General features: G+C 48.5%; 1 protein-coding gene across 1 annotated transcript in view; it reads left to right on the top strand.

Annotated features, from left to right (window-relative positions):
* MMS22L (MMS22 like, DNA repair protein) overlaps positions 1-18,530 on the top strand; it is a 189,657-nt gene that overhangs the window by 165,913 nt on the left and 5,214 nt on the right. The window contains exon 25 of the mRNA XM_078880318.1: positions 17,469-17,627. Coding sequence (XP_078736444.1) covers positions 17,469-17,627 — 159 coding nt within the window. The remainder of the gene's footprint in view (positions 1-17,468; positions 17,628-18,530) is intronic.

Below are 18,530 nucleotides of genomic sequence, written 5' to 3'. Positions count from 1 at the left end.
TGCATGTGATTGGGTGCGTATGTATTTCGTTGTGTAAGTAAGTGTGTGTGTGCGTGTGCATGTGATTGGGTGCGTATGTATTTCGTTGTGTAAGTAAGTGTGTGTGTGCGTGTGCATGTGATTGGGTGCGTATGTATTTCGTTGTGTAAGTAAGTGTGTGTGTGTGTGTGCATGTGATTGGGTGCGTATGTATTTCGTTGTGTAAGTAAGTGTGTGTGTGTGTGTGCATGTGATTGGGTGCGTATGTATTTCGTTGTGTAAGTAAGTGTGTGCGTGTGTGTGCATGTGATTGGGTGCGTATGTATTTCGTTGTGTAAGTAAGTGTGTGTGTGCGTGTACATGTGATTGGGTGCGTATGTATTTCGTTGTGCATGTAAGTGTGTGTGTGTGTGTGCATGTGATTGGGTGCGTATGTATTTCGTTGTGTAAGTACGTGTGTGTGTGTGACCGCATGCGTACTTTTGTGCATCTGTGTGCGTATATGTGCAAGTGGGTGCGTGTGTGGCTATGTGTGTGTGTGGCTATGTGTGTGTATGTGTGTGGCTGTGTGTGTATGTGTGTGGCTGTGTGTGTATGTGTGTGTTTGTGTGTGGCTATGTGTGTGTGTGGCTATGTGTGTGGCTGTGTGTGTATGTGTGTGTTTGTGTGTGGCTATGTGTGTGTTTGTGTGTGGCTGTGTGTTTGTGTGTGGCTATGTGTGTGTGTGGCTATGTGTGTGGCTGTGTGTGTATGTGTGTGTTTGTGTGTGGCTATGTGTGTGTTTGTGTGTGGCTGTGTGTTTGTGTGTGGCTATGTGTGTTTGTGTGTGGCTATGTGTGTATGTGTGAGTGTAATTCTCTCTACGCAAGCGTGTTTTTCTCTCTGTGTCTCTCCGTATCTCTCAATTTCACTATTTTATCCGTGTCTGTCCTTGCTATCCCATTTCATTGCCCATCTCCCTCTCATCCCATCTCCGCTCCCTCGCTGCACATTTTCAATTAAAAATCACAAACAAATGCAATTACATTTTTAGCCTCAAACCCAACTTGAAATTCGTCCAAAAACTCGCAACTACATCGGCAGCATAAACATGATATGCAAAATAAATGAATGCAAACAAATAAATAGGATCACTGTTTTTTTTACCCAAAGTATACGTGTGTCTTGAGACCAGGTTTCAGGATCTGTGTCTTGAGTTTAGACCGTGTTTCAGGATCTGTGTCTTGAGTTTAGACCGTGTTTTAGGATCTGAGTCTTGAGTTTAGACAGGGTTTTAGGATCTGTGTCTTGAGTTTAGACAGGGTTTTAGGATGTGTCTTGAGTTTAGACCGTGTTTCAGGATCTGTGTCTTGAGTTTAAACCGGGTTTTAGGATCTGTGTCTTGAGTTTAGACCGTGTTTTAGGATCTGTGTCTTGAGTTTTAGACCGTGTTTTAGGATCTGTGTCTTGAGTTTAGACTGTGTTTTAGGATCTGTGTCTTGAGTTTAGACTGTGTTTTAGGATCTGTGTCTTGAGTTTAGACCGTGTTTTAGGATCTGTGTCTTGAGTTTAGACTGTGTTTTAGGATCTGTGTCTTGAGTTTAGACTGTGTTTTAGGATCTGTGTCTTGAGTTTTAGACCGTGTTTTAGGATCTGTGTCTTGAGTTTTAGACCGTGTTTTAGGATCTGTGTCTTGAGTTTAGACTGTGTTTTAGGATCTGTGTCTTGAGTTTAGACCGTGTTTTAGGATCTGTGTCTTGAGTTTTAGACCGTGTTTTAGGATCTGTGTCTTGAGTTTAGACTGTGTTTTAGGATCTGTGTCTTGAGTTTAGACTGTGTTTTAGGATCTGTGTCTTGAGTTTAGACTCGGTTTTAGGATCTGTGTCTTGAGTTTAGACCGTATTTTAGCATCTGTGTCTTGAGTTTAGACCGGGTTTTAGGATCTGTGTCTTGAGTTTATACCGTGTTTTAGGATCTGTGTCTTGAGTTTAGACTGGGTTTTAGTGTCTGTGTCTTGAGTTTAGACCGGTTTTAGGATCTCTGTCTTGAGTTTAAACCGTGTTTTAGGATCTGTGTCTTGAGACCAGGTTTTAGTATCTGTGTCTTGAGTTTAGACTGGGTTTTAGTGTCTGTGTCTTGAGTTTAGACCGGTTTTAGGATCTCTGTCTTGAGTTTAAACCGTGTTTTAGGATCTGTGTCTTGAGACCAGGTTTTAGTATTTGTGTCTTGAGTTTAGACTGGGTTTTAGTATCTGTGTTTTGAGTTTAGACCGTGTTTTAGGATCTGTGTCTTGAGTTTAGACCGTGTTTTAGGATCTGTGTCTTGAGTTTAGACTGTGTTTTAGGATCTGTGTCTTGAGTTTAGACTGTGTTTTAGGATCTGTGTCTTGAGTTTAGACCGTGTTTTAGGATCTGTGTCTTGAGTTTAGACCGTGTTTTAGGATCTGTGTCTTGAGTTTAGACCGTGTTTTAGGATCTGTGTCTTGAGTTTAGACCGGGTTATAGGATCTGTGTCTTGAGTTTAGACCGTGTTTTAGGATCTGTGTCTTGAGTTTAGACCGGGTTTTAGGATCTGTGTCTTGAGTTTAGACCGGGTTTTAGGATCTGTGTCTTGAGTTTAGACTGGCTCTCAGGGTCCGTGTCTTGGAGACCAAACATCACGACCAGTGTTTTGACTTGAGACTGCTTCAATGCTCTGCTCAGAGTTGTTTCCCCCTCCCGTGTACCATTCCGATGGTGGAAATTCCACATTCCTGTGGCCGGGGAGCCAGCGTCTCCTGAATGACGTGCTTCAGCGAGACCAAGAAACATGCGTTTTAGAGTATTTGTCCGCTATACATTTCAACGTCACGAGTTGTTTCCCCCCTCCGTGTATCGGTCATCCCGCGTGTTGACGATTTAGCCGTGTTCAAGTAAACCGTAGGGGAGTGGCGGTGCAGCGGTTAGCGCGCCGCGCTACTGACCCGGCAAAACCTGGCTGGGATTGCCGGCCACGGCTGCCGTCCGTTGTGAGTGACACCAGAAGCGGCGCTGGGCCACCTCCAACTCTTCTGCAAAGTCGCACTCACCGACATGGTGAAGTGTGATCAAACGACAACCCGTGGCCTACACAGCAGGGGGAAGAGTTCCTTCATCCAGCTGTGGATTGACCTCCGTTTTGTACCCCTCCACATCAAGAATCGACGTCGCGCATTCGGAGCCTTAAGTTTCCGCACGGCGATAAGCCACCAACTTCGTTGCGCCGCCCTCGTTTGCGGTGGCCGGGTCGCTTCTGACCTGAAAAAAAATTCTACGTAGCTCGGTGGGGGGGGGGGGGGGGTCTTACACCTGGTAGAAATCAAACAATTCGTTGAACATCATTTTAGTTCGACCACGAAGCCGTGAGCCGATCTCCACCGCGTTTCGTTTTTTTGCCTCGGGCTCGCGGGGTCCGCGAAGTCGCAAACGCCGTGACGCGCGCGTCGACACGGTTTAATCCTCGGCAGCGGTACTTTTGAAGGCCCCGTGATCTTAGCCACTCCGGTCTCAGTGTCTCCGACGCAGCCCATTATGTGCGAGCCCGCCCCTCCCCCTACACCACGAACTTGCCAGTCGTGCTCCCCGCCCGTCGATCAACCGATCGCTCCTTTCATCTTCGTCGACCGACTCTGACAAAATGTCGAGCGAGTTGTCCTCTAACTTTTTAGCGGCGGTTCGTGCCGCCCCACCCCCCTCCCCTTCCCCAGTGGTCACGTGGCGTCGCGGGGTGTCGTCACGGGCACAAGCGGGGCCGTTGCGCGCGTCCGACCGAGAAGGTTGCGTGAGATTTTCGCTCGCAAAACAACGTCGGGGGTCGGCAGAAAATGTTTGGCCCTCGCCTCGTTCCATTCAACAGGTGTCTGCGGCGTCTCAAGTTGTACCCGACGTCGTAAAAGTTGCTCACGATCGACCGCGCCCACAAAGATTGGCGGCGATTTGTAGCCAAGCGTCGTGGCTTTTTGCCCGGTGCCACACTGGGGGGCTCGCGTTCCAATTTTCGCCGCAGAAATAACTCGAAAGTGAGAGAAGTAGTTTTGTTTTTTTGACACGTTGGTTGCGCTTGGGGTTAGGTTGTGTTCATGTGGCAGATAAAGCCGGCTGTTTTAATTTTCAAACCGAATTTCACGTTTTATTAAATCTCCTTGGGCTTGAATTCGCGCCTCGCGATGGCATTTAAATGTTTTCACGGGAAGCTTTTTATTGTTGTTGTTATTATTCTAAAAGAGTAAATTCAATCTCGGGATTAGCGTTCGCGGGCCAAGGGCCGACGGTCGAATGCGGCGGCCGCTTTTTAATTCGCGACGCGAACCGAGTGACCTCAGTCCATCGGATGAAAACCCTTGGCTCGGACTTGAGCGATATTTCCATCGGATTTGTAAATGACAAGTCACCCACTTTCAACAAAAACCTCCGCTGTGCTTCTTTGGGCCAAACGGCAAAACGGCGCGCGTCCGTGCGTCTTTTATCCACCCCCCCTTTAACCCCCCCCCCCCCACCGTTTGCGCGCTTATTGTTTATTTATTTTCCAATATTTTTTTTGTCGCTACACAAATTGATGGATGCACATCGCTGGTTTCCAGTAATTGTCAAACAAGGCGTATGATCGCATGCGACAAGCTGACAGCAAACATTACCTTCCAAGTGTGCACGGGTTGATACCTGCCCCTTTCGTGTCGGGCGGCTAGACGGGGGGGGGTGGTGGGGGATGGGGTGTGTTCTTGTGACCATCGCAAACATTAAAAAAACATGTTTTGCCGTCGACGTTGGAAAGACGTTCGCTCATGGGCGACGAGGCGGCGGGGGGGAGGAAGAGGAGATGGAGCCGCGCCGGGCAAACGCACGGAGCCGTAAACGCGAGCGTGGCGGGGCAGAAGGTTTTTATTCATTACGTTCGAGGACGAATCTGGAAGATGGTATAAATTGTACAACCAGTACCGTCTCTCCGTTTAGAACCTCCGTAAACTTGGCCGCGGGAGGCTCGCCGCCGCTCTGAGAGAGCGATCGGGGGCGGACGCTCGGTCCTCGGTGACGCGACGCGCCGGTTAAGGGCGCGAATTCGGGGTGGGAGAACAAAGCCTGCATCTGTACATACACGTTGGGAAATTTACCGACCAACAAGAAATGCACCTTAAAAATAATGCTAGGAAACATGTTTGTTCCGCGCCTTGCCTTCGCGAATATTTCCAACCCGCGCTTTCATTTCTTCGCGTACTCGGTAAACGAAAACAGAAAAGGCTAAATCGCCATGATCCACGCGGGCGCGAACGTAGCCCCCTTCCGTTTTCGTCGGTATATAACGTGGGGAGAAACTTTTTAAATTTGTCTTGTAAAAATAACGGAGGCTTTATCGAGCAAAATCCCTTTGCGATCTTTAAACTGAAATTGCCACCTTGGTAAACACTAACTTACCCCCCCCCCGCCCGCCCCATCGCCTGAAACGGACGCGCACGCACGCGCGCGTTTGACGGTGGCAAGACAATGACGATGATGGCGCTCGTAGAAGCACTAGTAATATTAATTATGAATGTATAAAAATGTAAATGTAAGGCTCCTGGCGTAATTTCTACTCAAGCGATGTGAAATATTTCATTTGGCCCTAGGAGATCCAGTGACCGCTTTTACAGCAGGGGGAAGGAAAGAGAAAAAGCAAAAGCAACATCGTGAAATAATTGACAGGTCCGTTTCGTGCTTTTTGCGCGTCTCATTCGCTGTGACATTCCGTTTCCTTATTTAATAATTTCGCGACGATCAACCGTAACGTTCGGCGTTGGTGCAATTTTATTTTTAAATCCTTTATATTAAGTTCACTTGCTTGCTTGCTTGCTTACGACCGTGCAAATCTTTCGGTCGTTTTTTAACCCACTTCCCGTGATCCAATCGAGCTGACATTTTGCACACAGCCTCGTTGTGCGTGACAATTACTTTTAGTGAAAATTTTTCCAAAATGTGACACTTTTTAGGACAAAAATAAATTATATTTAATTACCAATTGCTTAATGGTGGCAGGCAATCATCTGACCCATAGGTGGCAGCCATCTCAAGCCAGAGGACGAGTGGACTCTAGCCGCCACGCATATAAAGGATTTATAGTGAAAAACTTTGTTTTTACGGGTTAATTTTTTAGTCTCGCCTCTTCCAAGCCACCAAAAAGCCGCGTTCTCGTGTTTTTCTGGCTCCACTCCAGTGGATCGTGAGCGCTGCTCGCAGAACGTACGGACTTGTGTTGCGCGCGTCATGCGGCATGTGGGTGGTGAGGTTTAGCGACGAATTATAGTCGATTATCGATTATGTATCATTACCCGGCGGGTGCGGGGGGGGGGGCGCCGGATTTTCAAAATTGCCGCATAATATCGACATCATCATGATTTAAAATAGCTGCTTTTTGTGTGTGACAATGTATGTAGGTGTTATGTGATTTTTGTGTTTTAAATGTGTTTATTATGTGCAATTGGCATAGATAAACATACAAATTAGACGAAGAAATATCTTTAAGAAGTTACCGTATTCACTGTACCGTACTTACCACTTCAATCTCAAAGACTCTGCACTGGCTGATGTATATATATACACGTGCAGCATTTTCATTGTGTAAGTTGTATGTAGTGTATACTGTTCTGTGTATAATATTTAACAACGAAATCAAGCGGAGATACTCTTTTCGTCACACGCACCGTCCCGATCGCCAGACCAGTGGTGGAGCCAGTGGGGAGGGGGGGGGGGTGGCACGTGCCCCCCCCCCCCCCCCAATGATCCGATCGAAATCTCTAATTTCGATCGGACCATTGGAGTTTATTAGTAACTAGCTGTGCTACCCGGCTTCGCCCGGGACTTGGATCAGAGGTCGCAAACGGGTTTTGATTCCTTACCCGTACCCGGCCGGGTACGGGTACCCATTCCCTACCCGTACCCTAGCCGAAGTGAGTGACTAACGGTGACTCACCAGTGACTCACGGCCTACCCGTACCCGTACCCGGCCGCACCAGGGTCGCAAATGGCTACCCGTAGCCGGGTATCGGGTAGGGTACGGGTATCGGGTACCCGGTTGCGACCTCTGACTTGGATCCAGCACGCCCGGCCGCCTTTGTCTCCCCAGTGGCGATGTTCACACACAACACACCAGTTACTCGTTTGAGGCTGAGTCGACCTAGGGGAGGCCCAGAACCGGTTCAAATAATCGTCACCGGTGGTGGCCGTGAGCGGGAATCGAACTCGGGTCGCCGGGTTCGTAGCGCAGCGTAGCGCTAAGCACGACACTACAATGCGTTACGCTTCCACATGCGCGGGTCACGTGACAGATTTGACGTCACAGCTCACTTGCCGTGCAAAAAATGTTTGCATTATTGAGCTCCCCCCCCCTCCCCCAAAAAAGTGTATTTTTATAATTTGTGCATTTTGTGTACAGTCTGTAAAGTACCCACATGGCAAATGTCAAGTTTGTTGCATGTCGGGAAGTACGCTAAACATTTTGAACAGACACACATAATCACAACGTTCCCTTTTATATACATGGAGATAAATCGGCATTTTGCGACTCCCAGTGCCACTGTGTAGCATATTATTACGTTCCAGGGACTCTATGAGATGATAGGACAAAAGTCTGAGTCCATAATTGGCAATAAGTAACGGCAAAGCGGTTATAAGTGACTCACATAATCGTGCGCAGTTGTGTCTACAGCACACGACTTCCCTGAAGGCATTCACCTTAAGTGAGCACGATGCCGATCACACAACGCGTCGAATAGAAAGCAAGGGACAAATCCTTAATAACAACTCCTCTGTCATTTTTCATTGCTGGAGGGGTTTCCCCCGCCCCCCTTACCTGAAAATTCTGGCTCCGCCACTGCGCCCGGCACCGTCTTTCAAGTTCATGTATTACGTATAGCCCTGTGAGCCATTCGGCTCTTGAATCGGGTGCAACCGCAACAAACAGAAAACAAAAACATGAACAAGAAAACATCTTAAAGTGAATATGTGACTGAGTGCAAACAGAAAATCCAAGAAAAGACAGCAAAATATTGCAGAAAAAGCACCGTACACCAACGCTGTGTGCAAATATCCCAGTGGGATGCAAGTCAAACAACAACAACAACAACCACAAGACAACTTAGATTAAGGCCATCAGTCTAACTCTGTACTACAACAAACAAACATGGCCAAACCAAAAAACTTTTCGAAAATCACCAAAATAAAGCCATAAAAGCAATGAAACAGTGATCATAGGAACCGTGACCGAATTTTCACAATAAACGACGTAAACAACATGTACTACCAAAACCCTACAGCCATAGCTGGCTGCATGAGTCACTCCACAACAGCAGGAGCATCAGTCGGAGTATCAACATTTTTCAATGCACCTTTAAGATCAGCGCAACTAAATCAAAACACAGATCATACTTTGCAGCGATCGTCCGGTGCAATGTTGGAAGTAGCAGCCGGATGATCGATGACCAACTATACGTGGGTTTCAATGAACCCAGGAGAGAGAGAGAGAGACAATGTTTGTGTTGTGGGACAGGTCGTGGCAAATCTGGTCATCAGTTTAACACGTCGGAGGCTTTCGCGACCAATATCATCCACAATAGAGGTTTTTTTTGGGTTAGATCGCGTAAATGTATAAGTGTGTCGTTAAACCCTCCACCACCCGACACAGACAACTAGTAAGGGTTGTCACGGAAACAGAACGTGGCCAATTCATGACTAGTACAGCACCAGTGTGTATTGTATAGTGTAGTGTATAGTAGTGTATAGTAGTGTATAGTGTAGTGTATAGTGTAGTGTATAGTAGTGTAGTGTATAGTAGTGTTCAATGTAGTGTATAGTAGTGTAGGGGTATAGTAGTGTATAGTGAAGTGTACTAGTACAGCACTAGTGTATAGTAGTGTATAGTAGCGTAGTGGTATAGTAGTGTATAGTGTAGTGTATAGTAGTGTAGTGTCTAGTGTAGTGTATAGTAGTGTAGTGGTATAGTAATATATAGTGTATAGTAGTGTAGGGTTATAGTAGTGTATAGTGTGGTGTACTAGTACAGCACTAGTGTATAGTGTAGTGTATAGTAGTGTAGTGATATAGTAGTGTATAGAGTAGTGTATAGTAGTGTAGTGGTATAGTAGTGTATAGTGTAGTGTATAGTAGTGTAGGGGTATAGTAGTGTATAGAGTAGTGTATAGTTGTGTAGGGGTATAGTAGTGTATAGTGTAGTATATTAGTACAGCACACCGGTTGTGTGTCGGAGAGCCAAGCCACAACATTTACAATCCCAGTACGACGTTTCGCCAGTAATTACAAGCAGCTTCATTAGGCGGACAGCCAGATTTGTGAAAACATCCTCCTGTTTCGTTCCTCAGATAGAGGGGTAGATGTGACGACTTCACTTGTGAGCCCTTCTTGTGCGAAGGCGAGGGGGGGGATTAATGAATGCATATAAATTACAATGGATATCCTTCGCCGGTTGGGCTAGTTGTAGATCGTTGTACAGTTGTACCTCGGTATACGACCGCTTTGGAATACGTCAAATTTGGTAGACTCGGCCTCAAATGAGTACTTAGTACAGTGCGTAGTGAACATCGCCACTGGGGAGACAAAGGCGGTCGGGCGTGGTGCTGGCCACCCACCCCCTCGTGTGCCGTTCCGGCCTTCATAGGTGCCCGCCAACAGCACTTGCCCCAACAGCCTGTTAAGGCCATACGGGGGATCTTTGTCTTTTGTATATATATACCAGAGGTGGGACAAAGTCATTGTTATGCAAGTCCAAGTCGAGTCGCAAGTCATCAAATTCATGACTCGAGTCTGACTCGAGTCCAAGTCACATGACTCGAGTCCACACCTCTGGTATGTAGTGTATAGTAGTGTCTCTATCTGTACATGCAATGTATTTACTTGCCTGCAGACATCTGTACGTATATGTGCGAGGGTGCTCTGTGTGTGTGTGTATATATACCAGAGGTGTGGACTCGAGTCATGTGACTTGGACTCGAGTCAGACTCGAGTCATGAATTTGATGACTTGCGACTCGACTTGGACTTGCATAACAATGACTTTGTCCCACCTATGAGATGTGGACTCGAGTCATGTGACTTGGACTCGAGTCAGACTCGAGTCATGAATTTGATGACTTGCGACTCGACTTGGACTTGCATAACAATGACTTTGTCCCACCTATGAGATGTGGACTCGAGTCATGTGACTTGGACTCGAGTCAGACTCGAGTCATGAATTTGATGACTTGCGACTCGACTTGGACTTGCATAACAATGACTTTGTCCCACCTATGAGATGTGGACTCGAGTCATGTGACTTGGACTCGAGTCAGACTCGAGTCATGAATTTGATGACTTGCGACTCGACTTGGACTTGCATAACAATGACTTTGTCCCACCTATGAGATGTGGACTCGAGTCATGTGACTTGGACTCGAGTCAGACTCGAGTCATGAATTTGATGACTTGCGACTCGACTTGGACTTGCATAACAATGACTTTGTCCCACCTATGAGATGTGGACTCGAGTCATGTGACTTGGACTCGAGTCAGACTCGAGTCATGAATTTGATGACTTGCGACTCGACTTGGACTTGCATAACAATGACTTTGTCCCACCTCTGATATATACTCGTGTGAATATGTCTGTGTGTACATGCAATGTATCTGGTGCATCAGCCAGTCATCTCGGTCATCTCAGTCAGTCGACCCGTGGCACCACCTGGGTCTGCCCCGTGACCTCCTGCCAGCGGGCGTTCGACACTTCACGTGGCCTCAACGTGCACGTGGCCTGGCACAAGCGTCGTGGTGACGTCACCGCCACTGAGTGGCGAATGACGGTTGTTGTATCTGCGTGTACGTAAATACGTACGGGAGTTGTCTGTGTGTCCCTGTGTAGCAGAGTTCGCAACCGGGTACCCGATACCCGTACCCTACCCGATACCCGGCTACCCGTACCCGGCCAGGTACGGGTACGGGTACCCGTTTGCCACCCTGGTGCGGCCGGGTACGGGTATGGGTACGGGTAAGGAATCAAAACCCGTTGGCGACCTCTGCTGTGTAGACATGCCTTGCGCTCTGTGTGTGTGTGTGTGTGTATACTCGTGTGAATATCTCTGCGTACGTGCAACGTATCGGCGTGTACTTATCAATGTACGGGAGTTGTCGATGTGACGTCCCAATGTCGACGGGCTTTGTCCGAGGGTGCTCGGGGAGGGGGGGGGAGTGGATGTGCGGTGATGACGGAAGACGTGTTCTGTGGGCCGCACACAGCTCCCCCCCCCGCCTCTCCCCCCCGCCCCCAGCCCCCCCCCCCCTCGCCCCCAGCCCCCCCTCTCTCCCCCGCGGGGGCCAACACTCTAACTCTGCTACGCTCACACTCGTGCACACACGTAGACAAAGATCCCCCATGTAGTCTGAACAGCCTGTTGGGGCAAGTGCTGTTAGCGAGCAGCACCTATGAAGGCCGGCACTGTGGCACACGAGGGGGTGGGTGGCCAGCACCACGCCCGGCCGCCTTTGTCTCCCTAGTGGCGACGTTTACGCACCGCACCCGGTACTCGTTGGAGGCTGAGTCGACCTAGGGGAGGCCCAGGACCGGTTCCGATCATCGCCTCTGGTTTTGGCCGTGAGCGGGAATCGAACTCGGGTCGCCGGGTTCGTAACGCAGCGTGCTGACCGCTACACTACGGCTCCCCATTAGTACATAGACCCGCGCTAGTACACGCACAGATCCCCCATATAGCCTTCAACAGACAGCTGCGGCAAGTTCTTTAAAGCGAAAGCGGCGGCTATGAAGGTCGGCACGGCACACGAGGGGGTGGTATGGTTAGCGCCAGAGGTCGCAACCGGGTACCCGATACCCGTACCCTACCCGATACCCGGCTACCCGTACCCGGCCGGATACGGGTAGGGTACCCGTTTGCGACCCTGGTGGGGCCCGAGTACGGGTAGGCCGTGAGTCACTGGTGAGTCACCGTTTGTCACTCATTTCCCAACGTCTTGTCTCTTCTCACAATTCAAGTTCTTAGAATCAACCCACCCGCGCCTGCAACGTGGCTTCATCCCAGAGGTCGCAATCAGGTACCCGTCGCCGTACCCTCCCCGATACCCGGCCGGGTACGGGTAGCCGGGTATCAGGTAGGGTACGGGTACCCGTTTTCGACCCTGGTGCGGCCGGGTACGGGGGGTAAGGAATCAAAACCCGTTTGCGACCTCTGGTTAGCGCCAACTAAAAACTCAACAATTTATTTTTTATTTTCACCAGGTATAGGCCCCCATTGAGCTGTGTAGCTCTTTGTCAGTGGCGACCTGGGCACTCACAAACGATAGCTCAACGTGTTGTGGCTTATCTCGTATGAATACCTATAAACACTGAGACATAGCGCACCTCCAATTAGCACGGTTGGCTATGTACGATGCGAAAGAAGTTCAGCGTGTAAACGTGTCTGTGTTTGTGTATGCACTCACGCACGTACACGACCCACTCAATCTCGCGAGGGACCAACAGGACTTCTCCGCTATGCCCACACGCTTACACAGACGTACTCAGATTTAGAGATCCGTACAACAAAAAGACTAAAGATCCCTCGTATAGCCGTAACAGACTGTAGGGGCAAGTGCTGTTAGCGAGTAGCACCTATGAAGGCCGGCACGGCACACGAGGGGGTGGGTGGCCAGCACCACGCCCGGCCGCCTTTGTCTCTCCAGTGGCGATGTTTACACACCGCACCAGGTACTTATTTGAGGCTGAGTCGACCTAGGGGAGGCCCATGACCAGTTCAGATAATCGTCACTGGTGTTGGCCGTGAGCGGGAATCGATCTCGGGTCGCCGGGTTTGTAGCGCAGCGCGCTAACCGCTACACCGCCGCTCCCCACTATATATACATCTGTACACACACTCGTACGCACACATATACACACATACACACTTCCACATATTTTCAATTACAATACGGCAGTCTCGCACACACACGAGGACGCAGATACACAACGCATAAGCACTCGAATACATGTACAGTGAAACCTTGGATTCGTCTTCTTGGTTCTTTCGGTGAAGTCACGTAGAAGGGAAATAATAAAATAATAAAAATAATCAACTAATTCTCACGACGCTTCGGCCACAACGCAAGCAGCCGTCCTCAGGTGAAGAACAGGTCTGTCGGAAAGACAGCGTCTGAATGAAACACCACCAGGCTTGGAAGCGTATATTTAAGCTGCTGGGTTGGAGGGGGAAGAGCGCCTTGACAAAGGAATTTGCATATCAAGAGGAATTTAGCATATTTATGGGAAATGCACGAAAGCTTTAAATCGAAAAATAAAACCTTGGATTGCGAGCATGATTCGTTCCGGAAACGTGATTGTAATCCAAAGCACACTCGTATATCAGCTGTGATCACGTGACAATCGGCAGACAAAGCGTATGCACGTGCTACTCGTGTTGCAAGACCTCGCTCGTTTATCAAATTAATATTTAAAAAAAATTTGCTCGTCTTGCAAAACGCTCGCAGACCGAGTTACTCGCAATCCAAGGTTTTACTGGATAGAGACAAAGTTTCACCACCTATGAAGGCCACCACTGTGGCACACGATGGGGTGGGTGTCCACGACCACCACCACCACGCCCGGCCGCCTTTGTCTCCCAAGTGCCAATGCTTACACACTGCACCCCAGGTACTCGCTTGAGGCTGAGTCGACCTAGCGGAGGCCCAGGATTGGTTCAAGTATTCGTCACCGTTATTGAGTTCTCAGTGCAGCGCGCTAACCACTGCGCTGCCGCTGTTGGGCCTCCCCTAGGTCGATTCGGCCTTAAATGTGTACCTGGTGCGGTGTCTAAACATCGCTACTGGGGAGACAAAGGAGGTCGGGCGTGGTGCTGGCCACCCACCCCCTCGTGTACCGTGCCGGCCTTCATAGGTGCTCGCTAACAGCACTTGCCCCAACAGTGTTAAAAGGCGATACGGGGGATCTTTGTCTTTGTTTGTTTTTTGTGTGTGAGATATGGGGGGGAGCAAGAGAGAGAGTGTGTGTGTAGACTCGAGACAGAATTAGTTACTAATGCATCCGTGCATTAACACGACTTGTGCACGTCCATGCATACACAATTAAATCACTGCTGGTGGGAACCCAAATCATCCACAGATCATGGCCAATCGAATGTGTTTACACTCCGTGTTAATTCAACTCGTCAAATTGTAACCCCTTCACGTACAAGTTTCACCGACGCAGCGGTTTGCGCGCTGCTCTACAAACCAGGCGAGCCGAGTTCGATACCCCGGGTTTTGGTCCACCGACGCCTGTGACGACAACATATACTATGTTTTAGTTGTACGACGTTTCGCTGGTAATTCGCTGGTAATTCGCTGGTAATTCGCTGGTAATTGCATCCAGCATCATCGTCGTACTCATTATGTTTTAGTTGTAAATGTTGCGGCTATTATTTTGTCTTTTGTCAACGTGACACTTTTGTTGATGATTGGCCGTGTCGGGTGGTGGAGGGTTACGACACATTTATAAATAACGCGATCTCACCCAAACACGTTGATTATACTGGTCAACAACAAAAAAAGAAAAAAAATCTGGCCTGGACTTTTGCAGCTGTTCTAGACTAATTTCAGGGTGCCGATTCCAAATCTGATCTCAGATTTGCTCTATCACATCTCATTTTTATGCTATCGGCATACCCCATTTTCATTGATTTTACCCGAAATTAACTCTGTCACTTATGATTGCAAGTTGTTGCGAGTCAGTGACTGCTTTAGTGTTGAAATACGGTGCTGTATTTTTAGGATAGTGTGTTTATAATATCATTTTATGTAGATATCCACATTTATTTAAGATTTTTCTTCCGCAGTTTTTATTGAAAATGCAATATTTGATATCTCAAAAACCTGATGCGATAGACAAAAACTGATGCCAGATTTGGAATCAGCACCCCCCAAAATTACATTGAAACCGTTGGAATACCTTATGCCAGAAAAAGTGTGTTGACCAGTGTAATCTGAAGCGGTGGTCCTGGGCCCATCCCCTTGGTCTTCCAATTAGCACGCTTGGCTCTGTACGGCGCGAAAGAAGTTCCACTTGCCAACAGGTCAGAGGTCGCAAACGGGTTTTGATTCCTTACCCGTACCCGGCCGCACCAGGGTCACAAACGGGTACCCTACCCGATACCCGGCTACCCGTACCCGGGTATCGGCTAGGGTACGGGTACGGGTACCCGATTGCGACCTCTGGGATGAAGCCATGTTGCAGGCGCGGGTGGGTTGATTCTAGGAACTTGAATTGTGAGAAGAGACAAGACGTTGGGAAATGAGTGACAAACGGTGACTCGCCAGTGACTCACGGTCTACCCGTACCCGTACCCGGCCGCACCAGGCTCGCAAACGGCTACCCGTTCCCGGCCGGGTACGGGTAGCCGGGTATCGGGTAGGGTACGGGTATCGGGTACCCGGTTGCGACCTCTGATACAGGTCGACTGGGGCCTCAATTGAGTTGTAGCTGGTGCGGTGTGTAAACATTTGGTGTGGGCCACTCGCCCCTTCTGCCGTGCCGGCCTTCACAGGTGCTGCTCGCTAACAGCACTTGCCCCAACAGGCTGTTCAGGCTACATGGCGGATCTTTGTCTTTTGTGTATTTTTCTCTGGAAAAAACCCCACAACCCCACAATACTGTGTGGGTGGTGTGTGGGTTCTGTGTGGGTTCTCTATAGGATCACTAGGATCTCTGTAGGTTCTCTATAGGATCTCTATAGGATCTCTGTAGGTTCTCTATAGGATCTCTATAGGTTATCTGTAGGTTCTCTATAGGTTCTCTATAGGATCTCTATAGAATCTCTGTAGGTTCTCTATAGGATCTCTATAGGTTCTCTATAGGATCTCTATAGGATCTCTTTAGGTTCTCTGTAGGATCTCAATAGGTTCTCTATAGGTTCTCTATAGGTTCTCTATAGGATCTCTACAGGTTCTCTATAGGATCTCTACAGGATCTCTATAGGATCTCTGTAGGATCTCTATAGGATCTCTGTAGGTTCTCTATAGGTTCTCTATAGGATCTCTATAGGATCTCTATAGGTTCTCTGTAGGATCTCTATAGGTTCTCTATAGGTTCTCTATAGGTTCTGTGTTGGTTTTGTGTAGATTATCTATAGGATCTCTATAGGTTTTCTATAGGATCTCTGTAGGTTCTCTATAGGATCTCTATAGGATCTCTATAGGATCTCTGTAGGTTCCGTGTTGGTTCTGCTGCTGTGTTTCCGCTGCTCCGAGTTGTTTGGCGCGATGTCAAACGTTTCGCTCCACGTGCCTGGGAGCTTCTTCAGGAACTCAATTCACTTCACGAGATGGTGTCTGTAGGAGGAACAGCTGCTAGGATGACATCTTCAGAGCAAATTGAGGGAGACTGCCAGGGCAGATCTATGGGTCTCTGTGTGAGTCTCTGGGTCTCTGTGTGAGTCTATGGGTCTCTGTGTAAGTCTATGGGTCTCTGTGTGAGTCTGTGGGTCTCTGTGTGAGTCTGGGTCTCTGCGTGAGTCTATGGCTCTCTGTGTGAGTCTATGGGTCTCTGTGTGAGTCTATGGGTCTCTGTGTGAGTCTATGGGTCTCTGTGTAAGTCTGTGGGTCTCTGTGTGAGTCTGTGGGTCTCTGTGTGAGTCTATGGGTCTCTGTGTAAGTCTATGGGTCTCTGTGTGAGTCTGTGGGTCTCTGTGTGAGTCTGGGTCTCTGCGTGAGTCTATGGGTCTCTGTGTGAGTCTTTGGGTCTCTGTGTGAGTCTATGTGTCTCTGTGTGAGTCTATGGGTCTCTGTGTAAGTCTGGGTCTTTGTGTGAGTCTATGGGTCTCTGTGTGAGTCTGTGGGTCTCTGTGTGAGTCTGGGTCTCTGCGTGAGTCTATGGGTCTCTGTGTGAGTCTATGGGTCTCTGTGTGAGTCTATGGGTCTCTGTGTGAGTCTATGGGTCTCTGTGTGAGTCTATGGGTCTCTGTGTGAGTCTATGTGTCTCTGTGTGAGTCTATGGGTCTCTGTGTAAGTCTGGGTCTCTGCGTGAGTCTATGGGTCTCTGCGTGAGTCTATGGGTCTCTGCGTGAGTCTATGGGTCTCTGCGTGAGTCTATGGGTCTCTGCGTGAGTATATGGGTCTCTGTGTGAGTATATGGGTCTCTGCGTGAGTCTATGGGTCTCTGCGTGAGTATATGGGTCTCTGCGTGAGTCTATGGGTCTCTGCGTGAGTCTATGGGTCTCTGTGTAAGTGTGGGTCTCTGTGTGAGTCTATGGGTCTCTGCGTGAGTCTATGGCTCTCTGTGTGAGTCTATGGGTCTCTGTGTGAGTCTATGGGTCTCTGCGTGAGTCTATGGCTCTCTGCGTGAGTCTATGGGTCTCTGTGCGAGTCTATGGGTCTCTGTGTGAGTCTATAAAACTGGTGATGTACGCGTGCATCATCCGGAATGGTAACGGCTTTGATGGACGTCTTGAAATGTTGTTTTCCTCCCGTATCCCGTGTGCCCCTTTTGTCCGTGTGCCCACAGTGAGTTTTTGAGGGAGGGCATGTCTGTGCAGCCCGTGGCCTCTCTCGGTGCCCTGCATGCCCTGAGCCCTGCCCTTCTGAAGGAGGCCTTGCCCACAGTGGCGGAGATCCTGAGCGAGAGCGAGCGCAAGTCGGGACTGGGTCGCGAGCTGTCGGTCAGGTGAGGCGAAGCGTTTGTCTCTACATCGTCGTCATCGTCGTCATCATCGTTATTGTCATTGTGCTCATCTTCTTGGTTCTTTCGGTAAAGTCACGTAGAAGGGAAGTAATAAAATAATAAAAATAAAACAATACAATAATTATCACGACGTTTCGGCCACAACGCAAGCAGCCGTCCTCAGGTGAAGACCAGGTCTGTCGCTCCAAGCGTGGTGTTGTTTCATTCAGACGCTGTCTCCCCGACAGACCTGGTCTTCACCTGAGGACGGCTGCTTGCGTTGTGGCCGAAACGTCGTGAGAATTGTTGTATTATGTTTTATTTTTATTATTTTATTATTTCCATTCTACGTGACTTTACCGAAAGAACCAAGAAGATGAATCCCTGCAGTCACGAAAGAAGCTTTACATCGAAATTTTATGATGTTTTATTTTTATTATTTTATTACTTCCCTTCTACGTGACTTTACCGAAAGAACCAAGAAGATGAATCCCTGCAGTCACGAAAGAAGCTTTAAATCGAAAAAAAGTAGAGGAGTGTCAGGCAGCAGCAGCAGCAGAATCAGCGGCCACATCAGCAGAATCAGTCAAAGCATAATCAGCAGCAGCATCATCATCAGCAGTAGCATCAGTAGAGTAGTAATATTTCGATTTAAAGCTTTCGTGACTTCAGGGATTCATCTTCTTGGTTCTTTTGGTAAAGTATTTTATAATGTTTGATTTTTATTATTTCCCTTCTACGTGACTTTACCGAAAGAACCAAGAAGATTGTGTAGAAATGTCAAGCAGCTGCATCAACGTCAGGAGGATCTGTCTTAGGGGTAATCTGCACCAGCAGCAGCATCGTCACCAGCAGCATCATCGTCATCAGCAGCATCATCGTCACCAGCAGCATCATCGTCACCAG

Source organism: Lampetra fluviatilis, chromosome 57, assembly GCF_964198595.1.
Source record: "Lampetra fluviatilis chromosome 57, kcLamFluv1.1, whole genome shotgun sequence".
Classification (NCBI taxonomy): Eukaryota; Metazoa; Chordata; class Hyperoartia; order Petromyzontiformes; family Petromyzontidae; genus Lampetra; species Lampetra fluviatilis.
The sequence above is the reverse complement of the archived record's forward strand: the minus strand, read 5'-3'. Positions and strand labels throughout refer to the sequence as shown.